The 13910-nt window shown below is 50.7% G+C and overlaps 1 protein-coding gene across 4 annotated transcripts; it reads left to right on the top strand.

Moving 5' to 3' along the window:
- The first annotated feature begins 1046 nt into the window (after positions 1–1046).
- On the top strand, positions 1047–9957 carry Irak1 (interleukin 1 receptor associated kinase 1). 4 transcript variants are annotated; one of them, XM_005340626.5, is made up of 14 exons: positions 1049–1340; positions 1421–1588; positions 1730–1861; positions 1988–2091; positions 2282–2470; positions 2726–2790; positions 3015–3129; positions 3865–3983; positions 4568–4775; positions 5415–5480; positions 6436–6672; positions 7372–7762; positions 8207–8362; positions 8878–9957. In XM_005340626.5, exons 1-14 carry the CDS (start codon positions 1205–1207, stop codon positions 8937–8939), a joined length of 2148 nt encoding a protein of 715 aa, XP_005340683.1. In that variant the 5' UTR covers positions 1049–1204; the 3' UTR covers positions 8940–9957. The 4 variants fall into 4 exon arrangements, with proteins under 4 accessions (XP_021576129.1, XP_021576131.1, XP_005340683.1 ...); XM_021720454.3 differs by lacking the exon at positions 1730–1861 and having other exon boundaries at positions 1047–1340; XM_040287190.2 differs by lacking the exon at positions 2282–2470.
- The last annotated feature ends 3953 nt before the right edge of the window (positions 9958–13910 follow it).

Below are 13910 nucleotides of genomic sequence, written 5' to 3' on the forward strand. Positions count from 1 at the left end.
GCTCAGAATTCAGTGAGACCTTAGGAAAGTAGTTGCTGCTGAGATGTGGCCAGAGAAATCCATGGGTGAAGAACACAAGGGGTGGAAGGGCTGGTGTTAGAAGTCTGAGGCAGGAGGATGGCAAGTTTGAGGCCAGCTTCAGCAAATTACCAAGACCTTATCTCAAAGTAAAAATGAAAAGGGCTGGGGATGTAGCTCTGTGGTAGAGTGCCCCTGGGTTCAATATCCAATATTAAAAAATGAGGAAATAAGCAAAAGAGACTTAGGTGGCTGAGGTCATAGGTTGTGACCTCAGCCACATAGGTCTTGGTGACTGACTGATGTAAGGTTTAGAAAAGAGGGTAGGAGAAGTTTCTGGACTGCCTTCCCCACAGGGAAAGGTACAAACTGACCAGAAGTGTGACAGAAAAGAGGAGGGACAGCAGAAGCTGGAAGTGGAGCAAAATCCTGTTGTGAAGAAACATTAAATGTGTTCACGTGCTAGTGAGGAGCCAGCAAAGAAGGAAATGTGGCAGATATTTCCAAGACCTAACAATTGCTGGTGCAGGTTCGTGAAGGAGTGAGAAAGATGAGATCCAGGGCACAGGAGGTAGCTTGGTGTACAGTTCTCTCTGCATCCAGCCTGTCACCAGCTGAGCAGTCAACCTGGGGGCCTTTCTGTGGCGCACATCTGACCCCTTCCTGCCTAGAATTCTACTGATGTTCTCTGCCTCCCAAATAAAGCCAAAACTTCTTAACTGGGCCTACCAGTGACGTTCACCAGGCTTGGCAGAAGCCGCCTTTCTGAAACATCCTGTACCTGTGCCATAACCTCTGTCCCCAGAAATGGGAGTCGTTCATCCTTCAGAGCCCCATTCAGAGGGCCTCTACTCCTGAAAGTCCACCCTTCCCACTACACCGTGGTGAAGGTCTGTGGTCGTGGGCCTCCAATTCACTTGCCACCCCGGGGTGGGGGGGACCGCTTCCTACCAGGGCCCCTTCACTCTGGCGCGGCGAGGCGCCCCCGTGTGGCCAAGGGCAGTGGCGGCAGCGGCGGGGCGCAAGATGGCGGCGGACCCGAGCGCCGCCTCTTCCGCCCCGCCGGGCGTTGCACGAGGCCGGCTTGAAGGGGAAGTGAGTCAGTGTCCGCGAACCTGGCCGGCCCAGGCCCAGGCCTGCGCCCGCCGTGGCCCCAAGAGGCCCCGGGCCGGCGGCGGCAGTGGCAATGGCTGGGGGGCCAGGCCCGGGGGAGCCCGCGGTTCCCGGCGCCCAGCACTTCTTGTATGAGGTTCCGCCCTGGGTCATGTGCCGATTCTACAAAGTGATGGACGCCCTGGAACCCGCTGACTGGTGCCAGTTCGGTGGGTGGTGGCGGCCGGCGGGGGGCGGAGCGGGGGGCCCGGGCTCCTGGCGTCGATGCCTGACGCCCCCCGCCCCGCAGCGGCCCTGATCGTACGCGACCAGACAGAGCTGCGGCTGTGCGAGCGCTCTGAGCAGCGCACCGCCAGCGTCCTGTGGCCCTGGATCAACCGCAACGCGCGCGTGGCCGACCTCGTGCACATCCTCACGCACCTGCAGCTGCTGCGCGCACGGGATATCATCACGTCTTGTGAGCGCGCGCAGCCCCCCAGGGACCCTGGGGATGGGGGACCCATGGGAGGACACAGGCTCGGAGCCCAACGAGGGGGCGGGACCACAAGAAGAACTCCCACCTGGGCCTCAACCTTCCTTTTCCTCCTCGGCATCCCAGGGCACCCTTCCACCCCTCTTCCACCCCCCAGCACCACTGTCCCGATGCCCAGCAAGAACTCTGAACCCTTTAAGGCCGAGGCCGGGAGCCCCCGGAAGTTGCATTCCTCAGCCTCCACCCTCCCCTCCCCAGGTAAGAGGACCTAGGTTTGGGGTTTGATAGGCCTGAGGAAAGGGCCACCTAGACCATGATCCTGGCTGTAGACCTTGCTGCTGGTCTCTGGGTCTCTGCCTGCCTCTCACTGGTGTCTTTATGAAGCTTTTCCAGGCTCCCAGATTCATTCAGGTCCTGAGCTCTTCCCTGTTCCAAGCCCTTCTACTGTCCAGCCACCACTGCTGTCTCCAGTCCCTTCCTCTACCAAGGTAGGTGTCCCCTGCCCACCCCCAGGAAAGAATTCTACACAAGGAGGAAGGAACTCAGTCTTTGATGCACCTCAAAGCCCCAGTTGGCCAAGTCCAGTCAACTGGAAGGCAGCCGGGGTTCGGGCAGCTTGCAGCCTGGGCAGAGGGGAAGACACAGTGACTTCACTTGACACAGGGTCTCTTCCAACAGCTAATTCCAAAGAGCACAGTGTCCCTACTGCAGGGGGCCCACTCCTCCCCATTCTGCTGGCCCCTCTGTGAGATTTCCCAGGGAACTCGCAACTTCTCTGAGGAGCTCAGGATTGGGGAGGGCGGCTTTGGGTGTGTGTACCAGGCAGTGATGAGGAATACGACTTATGCCGTGAAGAGGCTGAAAGAGGTAGGTATAGCATCCTGGTGAAATCTCTGGAAGGTCCTCTGGCCCTTGCTTCTCCAGCCCTTCCCCTCTACTACTCCTCACTGCTCTAGTCCCTCCCCACTCTAAAGCTTCCCCCAAGCAATTCTCCTAGTGTTGATTCTAGTTCAAGGGGCATACACACCCTTCCCCCTCCCTTGTCCTGGACCTGGGTTAGGTAGCATTGGAAGTGACTGTCTACTTTCCCTGCCCCTTCTCCCACTATGCCTGGGGCTGCAGGAGGCTGACCTAGAGTGGACTGTGGTGAAGCAGAGCTTCCTGACTGAGGTGAAACAGCTATCAAGGTGAGCCTCAGGGGTCCCTCTGGCTCAAGGCAGAGGGAGAGAGCTGTACATGGCCCCATCAGGCACCAGGACTGCATACCATAGGACATGGCTACCTTAGCTACTGAGGCCTGCCAGGGCCAGCCAAAGTGAGGGTACAACAAGGGCTGCCCACCCAGTCTGGCCAGATGGGAAGTGGTGGAGCCTGGAAAACCAGAGGGCTCAGGCTTTACCTTTTCAAACAGGTTTCGTCACCCAAATATTGTGGACTTTGCTGGCTACTGTGCTGAGAGTGGCTTCTACTGCCTTGTCTACGGGTTCCTACCCAATGGCTCCCTAGAAGACCGTCTCCACTTCCAGGTAGGCTCACCTCACCTACCGCATTTGCTGGGACTCACAACATTCTTGCACCTGGACAGGACCAGCACAGGGCCTGGGCTATCAGCACCTCCATGGCACCTAGCTCAAGGTTTGGCCCAAGGTGGATCACTGCTTTCTGCAGAACTCTTTCCTGTGCCCTCTTCCTGGCTACTATTCTAAAAGGGGGATTATTGGCTCAAGCTTCTGCTCCATGCAAGCACAGCAGCTGGAAGATTTTATCAGCATAGCCTTTGAGGAAAGGGGATCCATGGGCACAGGCTGCCCAGAGGCTTGGCCCTGCCTGAGTGACATGCTCATGAGGCACAAGAGCCAAGCGCACACAAGACAAGAGGTTCCTGGCCTTCTCACTCAGGCTGTGTTGGGGGTGAGTGGGGAGAATGTCCTTGACACCTTCCTGATCACCCAAGGACAAAGGAATAAACTTCAGAAATCTATGCCCCACACATTGTGTTGTGAATCCTAGAAACATCCCCACTATCCCAGCTCACAGTGCCTTGGAGAGTCTTAGAGGAGCTGCTTCTCCTCCCATTCGTGAACTAAATCATGGATTTAGTTCTTGGGAGGCAGAGGCAGAAGGGGAAACTGAGACTCAGATAATGGAATAGCTGGCTTCTTCCAGGCCACACAGTGACAAGTGGGTAGAGGGTTGGGGTCAAGGAACAACTGCCCCCAGCCTCCCTCAAGACCCCATCTTTGCTCCTTTTGTCACCCCAGGCTGAAGCCTGCCCTCCTCTCTCCTGGACTCAGCGGCTAGACATCCTTCTGGGCACAGCCCGGGCCATTCAGTTTTTACATCAGGACAGCCCCAGCCTAATCCACGGAGACATCAAGAGGTGAGGAGGGGGCTGGGGTGTGGCACAGCGGTAGAGCGCTTGCCTAGTATGTGTGAGGCACTGGGTTCAATTCTCAGCACCACATATAAATAAGTAAATAAGCAAACAAATAAATAAAATAAAGGTCCATCGACAACTAAAAAAATATTTAAAAATATGAGGTGAGGAGGGCCCTGGGAGAGCTGCAGAGACTGAACCTTTGGTCAGGGAAGCAGTATCCCCTGCTTGTTGTGGAGCCCTGCCCAGTGTCCCAGGGAGAGGCAGCTTGCCTAGTTCTGCTGATATAGGGATGGGCTCAGCCTGGGACCTCACAGCTGGGGGTTCCAGGGCATTGAGGATCCCTGCATGGCACAGGTTTGGAAATGAGGACACCAATGGGCCCCACTGATGAGCAGAAGCAAGTTGTTATAAGGACACCCTGGGATTCAGCAGCAACTGGGACACACAAGGCAGTGCTAGCCACCATACATGGGCAAGGTAGCAGACTGACAGCCTCCAGTCCAGTTTCATCAGGGCCACTTGGGTGTGGAGGACAGAGTAGGCCAGGGCCAAGCCTGGGCTGATGCCTCTCTTTCCTCCTCAAGTTCTAATGTCCTTCTGGATGAGAGACTGATGCCCAAGCTGGGAGACTTTGGCCTGGCCCGTTTCAGCCGCTTTGCAGGGACCAACCCTGGCCAGAGCAGTGCTGTGGCCCGGACACACACTGTGCGGGGCACCCTGGCTTACCTGCCTGAGGAGTACATCAAGACGGGCCGGCTGGCCGTGGACACTGACACCTTCAGCTTTGGGGTGGTGAGCTGCTAGCTTGTGTACTGGTCTGTGGGGAGGGAGGAAAAGCCACCAGTAGCTAAAGGTAGGAAGGCCTGGAGTATTGTGTGTGAAGGCCAAAGGTCATCCAGGAAAGGAGCAAAGAAAGCCTCAGCTCCAGAGCACTCCTTGCCTTGCAGTCTCCTTCCTTCCCCTGTACCTGATTTTGTGTTTGTAATTTTGTATTCTTTGTGTTTTTTGTTTTTGTTTTTGTTTTTTCTGGTACTGAGGATTAGACCCAGGGCCTGCTGCATGCTAGGCACGCCCTCTACTGCTGAGCTATGCCCCAGCCCTTTGCATTTTATTTTGAGACAGGGTCTAAGTTGCTGAGTCTGGCCTCAAATTGGCAATCCTCCTTCCTCAGCCTCCCAAGTAGCTGGGATACAGGTGTGCACCACCACTCCTGGCTTAATTTTGCATCCTTTTACCTCAGGCAGGCCCTCCAAATTGCTTACACTGTGGTACCATAACACCTGGCTCCGTCCCTGCCAGGAGCCAGTCCTCCTCTGCCACCCCAGGGCCACACCCCTGTCAACCCTGATCCATGCCCACCCCAGAGGCTTCCTCTGCACACAGCACCTCCCTGCCACGGTATGGGGCAACACTCTCCACCCTGCCCTCTAGGTAGTGCTGGAGACCCTGGCTGGCCAGAGGGCTGTGAGGACACATGGAGCCAGGACCAAGTATCTGGTGAGCCTCCTGAGGGAAGGCAGAAAGGGAGGGAGGTACTGATCCTGGCAATCAACAGGTGCAGCCCCAGAGGGTGAATGATCCAGAACGCAGTGTCCAACAGAAGGCTGCCACTGCTGCTGCTGCTGACTCATCTTTAAAAGTGGGCAGGGCCCTGAACAGCTTCCTTTACTTTGCAAGGAGAAACCTGTCTCTTCTGTAGATTCTGTGGGCCCTGACAGACCCCAACTGGGCTGGGGACAGGAATGAGGACAGTCTTGGTGCTGTAGGACCAGAGCTGTAGTGGAACTCAGAGAAGGCAGGGGCCTGGAAAATGCAGTGGTAGAGAATTGGGCAGACTAGGAAGCCTTTCCCTAGGCCCTACCTGACAAGTTGCAGGTCAGTGCTCCACCCGCACTCCTGCATTCTTGACTGTCCCACTGTGTACTGTGTCGGGGCTGAGAGACATGAGACCCGGGCCTTGAAGCAAATTCCTGCTCCTTGCTGAGCCTCAGTTTCCCTGTGTGCAAAGAAGACTTAACATACAGGCAGCATTCAGACAGTTCCTGGACCCAGAACTTGTTTGGCCACTGTTTGCTCTTTTCCTTTTACAAACTTCTCCTGTGTAGGGGCTTTCTATCCATTGTGGCTCTCAACAGGGACTCAGCTCAGCCAAGCTGTGAACCAAATTGGACCTCTCCTTCCTTTACCTCTTGCTCAGGCCTCATGGGCTTTGCTAACAAGCCAGTAGGTTTGTTGGTGTCTGTCTTCCCCTGCCAAGAAATTGGCTTGGTGTAGTAGGGCCCAGGGTGTTCTGTTTGTCATTGTATCCCTAGAGCCTGGGGCAGCACTGGACACACAGTGCATGTTCAATAAATCTGGAGAAAGAAGACCACACTATTGAGTGCACGAGTGTGGGGAATCCAGCTGAAGTTCTGGCCACCCAGAAGCCATGCTCACTGTACCTGTCCCACAGAAAGACCTGATTGAAGACGAGGCTGAGGAGGCCGGAGTAGCCCTGAAAAGCACCCAGACCACTCTCCAAGGAGGTGCAGCCACAGATGCCTGGGCTGCTCCCATCGCTGCCCAGATTTATAAGAAGCACCTGGACCCCAGGCCTGGGCCGTGCCTGCCCCAGCTGGGCCTGGTCCTGGGTCAGGTAGCTTGCTGCTGCCTGCACCGGCGGGCCAAGAAGAGACCCCCCATGACCCAGGTAGCCCTGGGAAATCCAGCTGCCTGTGGGGAGGGTGGCCAGCCCTACTGGGTAGCAAGCTAAACACAGTGCCTGCTGGGTCTGTTTCTACAGACACGTCTCCCAACGTCCCTTGCTTGTCCTTTGGTTCTACTTGGAGCAGTGATCCACTGAACCAAAGAACTCTGCAGACCTGCTTTGCTGGATGGGGCTTTGATTCCTTGTCTGTGATAAAAGGAAAGGACTCTTACCATGTCCTGTACTGGGGACACTGTGCTACTGCATCTGCCTTTTTTTCTTCCCTCCTTGGTCCTCCCTCCTCTTCCCTCTGGTTACAGTTGAAAATAGAGTTCTTGGGAGGCAGAGGCAGAAGGACCCCAAGTTTGAGGCTGACCTCAGCAACTTGGTGAGATCCCATCTCAAAATAAAACAGGCTGAGGGTGTAGCTTAGGGATACTGCAAAAGAGAAGAATAAGAGTCCTTGGCTTTGGTGGCCATGACTCTCGGCACTCCTTGTGACAGGAACAAAGGAGCAAGGGGCAGAGCTTTTCCAGCTGTCGGATGTGCTGGGTTGGTGGTTCCTGCAGCTCCCAGAGCAGCTGTATGTGGCCTGCCACAGCAATCTAAGCCCCAGAGTAGGTGCTAGATGACCTAGGGCAGGCCTGTGCTTTGACAAGGAGGTTGGCTCTGCATGTCTTAAGAGTCTTTCTCTCCACATAGGTGTACAAGAGGCTGGAGAAGCTGCAGGAAGCAGTGGCAGGGCCTACTTGGGAACCAGAAGCTGCCAACCCTAGCCCTACTTCCCCACAGGAGAACTCCTATGTGTCTACCACTGGCAGTGTCCAGAGTGGGGGTGTCCCATGGCAGCCCCTGGCAATGCCCTCACAAGCCCCAGCCCAGGCTGCCCAGCAGCTCCTGAAAAGCCCCAACCAGCCTGTGGAGAGCGACGAGAGTGTATCCGGCCTCTCTGCTGCCCTGCACTCCTGGCACTTGTCCCCAAGCTGCCCCTCAGGCCCAGCACCCCTCAAAGAGGCTGGCTGTACTCAGGGGGACACCGCTGGAGAGTCAAGCTGGGGGAGTGGCCCAGGCCTTCGGCCCACATGCATGGAAGGTAGCTGGGGTGTTCAGAAGAGGGACCAGATGCCTGCTTTGGCAATATCCCCCATATTCCCCACCCAGGCCATCAGAAGAGGAAAGAATTGGGGCCAAGTAGTTCAGTTCACTATGTCCTTAGCAAGCTCAAGGCCACAGGGGCATGGAGAATGGTTTGGTGCTGTCATGCTTTCCCTCCCCTGCTCATGCCCTGTGGATGAGAGAAAGCCAACAGTCCCTTTCTGCCCCACTCCTGCAAGCCCAAAACAAGGAAGGCTGTGTTTGGGCTCCTTGCCTATCCTGAGAGCTGGGTCCCCTCAGCCCTGGCCTCAGAGTTTGCTAAGGAATTCTGTCCTGAGGCTGGTGAGGCAGGGTGCTAGACTTGGTGCTGGGAAGACTTGTGAGGCTAGAGTGTCACCAAGAGTTGCTAAGGACAGCTAAGAGGGTGCTATCTCTGCCCCAGGATCACCCCTGGGCAACTCTGCCTTATCCTCGTCGTCGTCAGAGCCACCGCAGATCATCATCAACCCAGCCCGACAGAAAATGGTGCAGAAGCTGGCCCTGTATGAGGATGGGGTCCTGGACAGCCTGCAGCTGCTGTCATCAAGCTCTGTCCCAGGTACCTGGGGACACTTCCAACTCAGCTTCCCAGGGATCCAGCCCCCAGGGGAGTCCCCTCCCAACCCTACCCACATGTTGCAGCTGGATGACCAACCTCCAGGGTACACAGAAGCACTTCCCCATGCCAACTCCGAACAGCAGAGCATTTGTTCTGACTGCACGGACAAGGCCTCCACTCACCAAGGGTGTGGGCTGGCCAGGCAGGCCACTCCTTCTAATGGTGGCTAGCAGCCTAGCCTGTCCCCCATGTCTCCCATAGGAAGTTGGTGGCCCAGGTCCCCCACCACCTGAGGACAGACAATACCTGAGGATGCCAGTTCCCCTTGCTCCCAGAAAATATGAAGCCCCAGCAGGAATTTTCCACTCCAGGGACTATTTGAAGAGCTGCTTAGAAATAAAAGCCCTCAGTTGATTCCAGAGAGTTCCCCAGGAGCTGAGAAAGAAGCATGGCCCAGGGCTTCAAGCAGACAGGGAGCCTGCCCCTGTTTGCTAAGTGGTTTTTCCTCTTCCTAGGCTTGGACCTGGAACATGAAAACAGACAGGGACCTGAAGAGAGTGACGAATTTCAGAGCTGATTTATCCACCTGGGTAGATCCCCCAGACCCAGAAGTCAAAGTTCTCATGGTTGGAAGTTCTCATTGCACATGACCCTCTCAGCAGCCTACAGGCAGCAGGGGTGGGGACCTGTCGTGGCAGGGAAGAGTGGGTGGTGGCCCCTGCAGCTCAGGGGGTGTGGGCAGAGGCAGAGCCAGGAGGGCTGCTGGAAGCCACTGATAGGACAAAACATCTCGGAAGCCTTCCTTTAGTCCATCACTTGGGGGCGAGGCAAGCAGATATCATCTAAGGGGTGGGCTGGTGCATATTTAAAGGCTGCCAGCTGAACAGGCTAGTGGCCAGAGTCAAGTGGGACTGCTGGTGCAGTGGGAGCTGGCTCCCTTGAGCTAGGCAGGGCATCTGCAGCAGCCCTTAACCCATCTCTGGACTTTCCTAAAACTGAGGAAAAGCAGCCATTCTACAGTCACTTGTAATTTGGAAAAGAAAGTATGGCTATCTTGTGCTTCAGTCCACTAGTAGAGGCAAGACAGTTCTAAAATCCCAGAGAATCCAGCAGTGCCCCCTGCCTTGGGCTCCTGTCTGCAGGCTGCCCTGGAGAGCCAGGAGCTAGCCTAATGTGACCACCCGCTAGCCAGACCACCCCTAGGCACCGTAGATGGGCTCCAAGCCCAGTCAGACTCCAGAGACCAAAGTGTCAGCCTCAGGCCCAGGCACTGGTCGTGGCAGAGAGGCTGCTACCCAAGGTCTGGCAAGGCTAAGCCCTGTGTCACCCAGACAGAGGCCCCAAGTAAGCAGGAAGTTGGGGATGAGGCAGAAAGGGAAGAGCAATATTTTGGGGAAAAAGAAAATGTGACTCACATTTTTAAAAGCAAGTCAGGTTTTGTGCAACTAAATGTCCTCTTCAAAAGTAGCCCAGGGCTGTAGCACAGGCTTACAGTGATTTTGTGTTCACAATCATGAGTCACACTACATGCCCCCATGAAGCTAGGCATTGGTGAAGTCCAAGTTGTCCTTGCATAATAAAAACTTACCTTTCAATATCTGGCTATATTTGTACAATTTCTTGCTCTGAAAGCCTTGAGCTTTCTAGCACGTCACGTCTCAGGGTTCTTGAGTTTCCAGCCCAAACTCCAGGCTGCTCATCCTTTGGGGGCTGTTGTTTCTACTCCCAGGTAGCCAGGCTCAGACTGGGAATAGGTCCACAGTGCTGCAGCTTCATACTTTAACATCATTAAGTTTTTCCTCACATAGTTCATAGTTTTTCTGAGCGGGTACTGAGGATTGAACTCAGGGGCACTTGACCACTGAGCCACATCCCCAGCCCTATTTTGTATTTTATTTAGAGACAGGGTCTCACTGAGTTGCTTAGTGCCTCGCCATTGCTGAGGCTGGCTTTGCCCTAGTGATCTTCCTGACTCAGCCTCCCAAGCCGCAGGAATTGCAGGTGTGCACCACTGTGCCTGGGTAGTTCGTGGTTTTTTATTTCATTGTAAGTAGTACCTTCATTTCATTTACTAGTTGTTCGTTGGTAATATATATATAAATACAGTTGAGTTTTATATATGGGCCATATATTCCGATTTTAGTTAAATTCACTTACCAGTTCTAGTGCTTTGGGGATAAATACCTTGGGAGAATCTATATGTACAACCATTTCATCGGCAAGTAAAGACAGTTTTACTTCTTCCTTTACAATCTATATATCTCAGTTCTTTTTCTTGACTTAGTACACTGGCTACAGTCTCTAGTCAAATGTTGAATACAAAGGGTAAAAGTGAACATCCTTGTCTTGTTCTCAGTCTTAGATGAAGTGTTGTTTTTCACCACTAATTATGATGGTAGCCATAGGACTGGCATAGATGAATTTTATCATTTTATCCTAGATGTTTGAGAATTTTCTTATTATAAATGGTTGTTGAACTGGAGGAAGCATTACTGAATGTTTCAAATGATATTTTAGCAGCTATTGCGATGATTATGTGATTTTTCTCCTTTATTCTATTCATGTATGTGATAAATCACATTGAATTTCAAATGTTATACCAGACCTAAAAATAGTACTATATTTGGTTACGGTATGTTATCATTCTATATATTGCTGAATTCATTAGCTAATATCTTGAGAACTTCTGTATCTATGTTCATAAAGGCTATTGGTCTTCATGTCTAGTAATATCTTTTTTTCTGATTTTCCTCTCAGGGCCTCATAGAATACACTGGAAATCATTCTCTCCCATTTTGTTTTGTGTGCTGGGGATAGAACCCAGGCCTTATGCATGCTAGGCAAGTACTTTACCACTGAGCTACACCCCCAGCTTTTATTTTTTGAGACAGGGTCTCACCAAGTAGCCCAGGCTGGCCTTGAACTTGCGATGCTCCTGCCTCAGCCTCTAGAGTAGCTGAGATAATTCTCTTGTGTTCTTATACATATTTAATGTTATTTATTTTTTAAATGTTTGATAGATTCATAAGTGAAGCCAGTTGCACCTGAAGTTGTTGTTGTGGAAATGTTGTTTTGTTTTGTTTTGTTTTGAGGTTTTTGTTGCTGTCATTTTGGCTGTTTTAGTTTCTTTCTAGTGCTGAGGATAGAACCCAGGGCCTTGTGCATGCAAGGCAAGCACTCTACCAACTGAGCTATAATCCCAGCCCATGATTTTCACTCTTGAGCAGTTCCTTTCTTTTGCTTATTTTAGATATAATTTGCTCATCTTTTTCCAGCTTCCTAAAGTATTGCATTTAAGTCACTGATTTTAAGTCTCTTCCTTCTTCCTTCCTCTTTTGTGTTGAGGGGGTTCTTAGTATATTGCCCAAGCTGGGCTCAAACTCCTGGGCTCAAGTGATCCTCCTGCCTCAGCTCCGAAGTAACTGGGACACAGGCATGCACCACATATCTTGCTTTCTCTCTTGTATAGGGCGGTGGCGGTGGGGGTGCTGAGGATTGGACCTGGGAGCAATTTACCACTAAGCCACATCCTCAGCCCTTTTTATTTATTATTTTAAGTCACAGTCTCACTAAGTTGTTTAGGGCCTCACTAAATTGCCAAGGCTGGCTCAGACTTGTGATCTTACTGCCTCTGCCTCCCAAGCCTCTGGGACTTCAGGTGTGCACCACCATGCCTGTCTTATATATTTCCATTTTAGCACAGCTTTAGCTACATTCAATACATTTGGATGTCATATTTTTTTAAGCATTCAGTTCATACTGTTTTCTAATTTCTCCTTTACTCAGTGACTTACTTAGAAATGTGTTAATTTTCAAATACAGTTGTCCCTTGGTATCTGCAGGGAGTTGTTTCCAAGATCCTTGTTTCCAAGTCCCTTGCATAAAGTGGCACAATATTTGCATGGAATCCATATACATCCTTGAAATCATCTCTAAATTACTTATAATAACTTATCAATGTAAATGCTATGTAAATAGTTATACCTTATTGTTTATGGAATAATGACAAACATTCTGCATTCTGTACAGATGCAATTATTTGAATATTTTCCATCCATGGTTGGTTGAATCCATGGATCTGGACCCGTGGATACAGAGGGCCAACTATATTTGGAGATTTTTCAGATTATCATTTTGCTGTTTGTTGCTAATTTAATCCATTGAGGCAGAGAATTTATTCTATTTTATTGAGACTTGTTTTGTGGCCTAGCATGTGGTTCAATTGGGTGAATAGTCCATGTATATTTTTTAAAAGTATATATTCTATAGTCAGGTAGAATGTTCTATATATGTGTATTCATCTTTCTTCCTTCAGTTCTACCAGATTTTGCTTCATGTATTTTGAAATTCTTTTATTGAGTGTATAAGCATTTGTAATTGTCACATGTTTTTGATGAATTGACCCTTTTATTATTATGAAATGCTCTCTTGATTTCTGGTAATATGCCTTCTGAAGTCTGCTTTCTTCAGTATAAACGTATAAAGAAAGGTAGTTCAGCTTTCTCTTTTTAAATGTTTTTTTAGTTGTAGAAAAACACAATCACCTTTATTTTATTGATTTTTTTTTATGTGGTGTGGAGGATCAAACCCAGGGCCTCGCACATGCTAGGGAAGTACTCTACCGCTGAGCCACAATCCCAGCCCCATAGTTCAGCTTTCTTATGCTTAGTTTTTTTCATGGTATAAACTTTTTCCATTTTCTTTTTTTATTTATTTTTTTGGGGGGGGTTGTTTGTTTGGTTTTTGGTCCTGGGGATTGAATGCAGGGGTGTTTAACCACTGAGCCCCATCCCCAGCCCTTTTTTAATTTTTTTTAAGATTTTTTTTAAATGCCAATGGATGTTTATTTTATTTATTTTTATGTGGTGCTGAGAATGAAACCCAGTGCCTCACACATGCTAGGCAACTGCTCTGCCACTGAGCCACAACCCCAGCCCTTATATTTTTTATTTTGAGACAAGTTCTTGCTAAGTTGCTTAGGGCCTTGATAAATTGCTGAAGCTGGCCTTGAATTGTGATCCTTCTACCTCAGCCTCCTGATCCTCTGAGATTATAGGTGTGCACTACTGAGCCTGGCTCAATCTTACTTCTTAAAAAAGTCTAATAATGTCTGCCTTTTCATTGGTCTGTTTAATCCATTTACATTTAAAATTTGGGCTTAAAGTGTTTCAACTTATTATTTTGTGTTTGTCCCATCCATTCCTTGTTACTTCTTTCCTCTGTTCCTTACTTAGCAGTTTATCAAGTGTTTCTGGTTTTCTCCTTTCTACACTACTGGCTTGTTTGTGTTAATGAATCAGTAAGACTCCCTGTTCTGCCAGGAACCCCCTTCCTGTACCGTGGTCTGGAAAGTGCCTCTAGCTAGAAACCCAGTTTCCTTCTTAAAATAGTCCTGTGCTGTTTGTTGTCTGATATCTGAAAATTGTTGTTTACAACTGGTATCAATTATTTTGTCATGACCAGAATAGTAAGTTCCTCCTCTTTCCTGAGAATTTATTCACTCCTAAGGTCACTGCATCTTCCTCCTGTATGATCTGTTTCTGCCTCA

Source organism: Ictidomys tridecemlineatus, chromosome X (assembly GCF_052094955.1).
Source record: "Ictidomys tridecemlineatus isolate mIctTri1 chromosome X, mIctTri1.hap1, whole genome shotgun sequence".
Lineage (NCBI taxonomy): Eukaryota > Metazoa > Chordata > Mammalia > Rodentia > Sciuridae > Ictidomys > Ictidomys tridecemlineatus.

What these genes read in the sequence shown, in the direction of transcription:
- Irak1 (XM_005340626.5), top strand. Translation starts at nt 1,205, where the DNA reads ATGGCTGGGGGGCCAGGCCCGGGGGAGCCCGCGGTTCCCGGCGCCCAG. An exon ending in CAGTCCCTTCCTCTACCAAG is followed by an intron (nt 2,092 to 2,281) that starts GTAGGTGTCCCC and finishes CTCTTCCAACAG; the next exon opens with CTAATTCCAAAGAGCACAGT. An exon ending in GTCATCAAGCTCTGTCCCAG is followed by an intron (nt 8,363 to 8,877) that starts GTACCTGGGGAC and finishes TCCTCTTCCTAG; the next exon opens with GCTTGGACCTGGAACATGAA.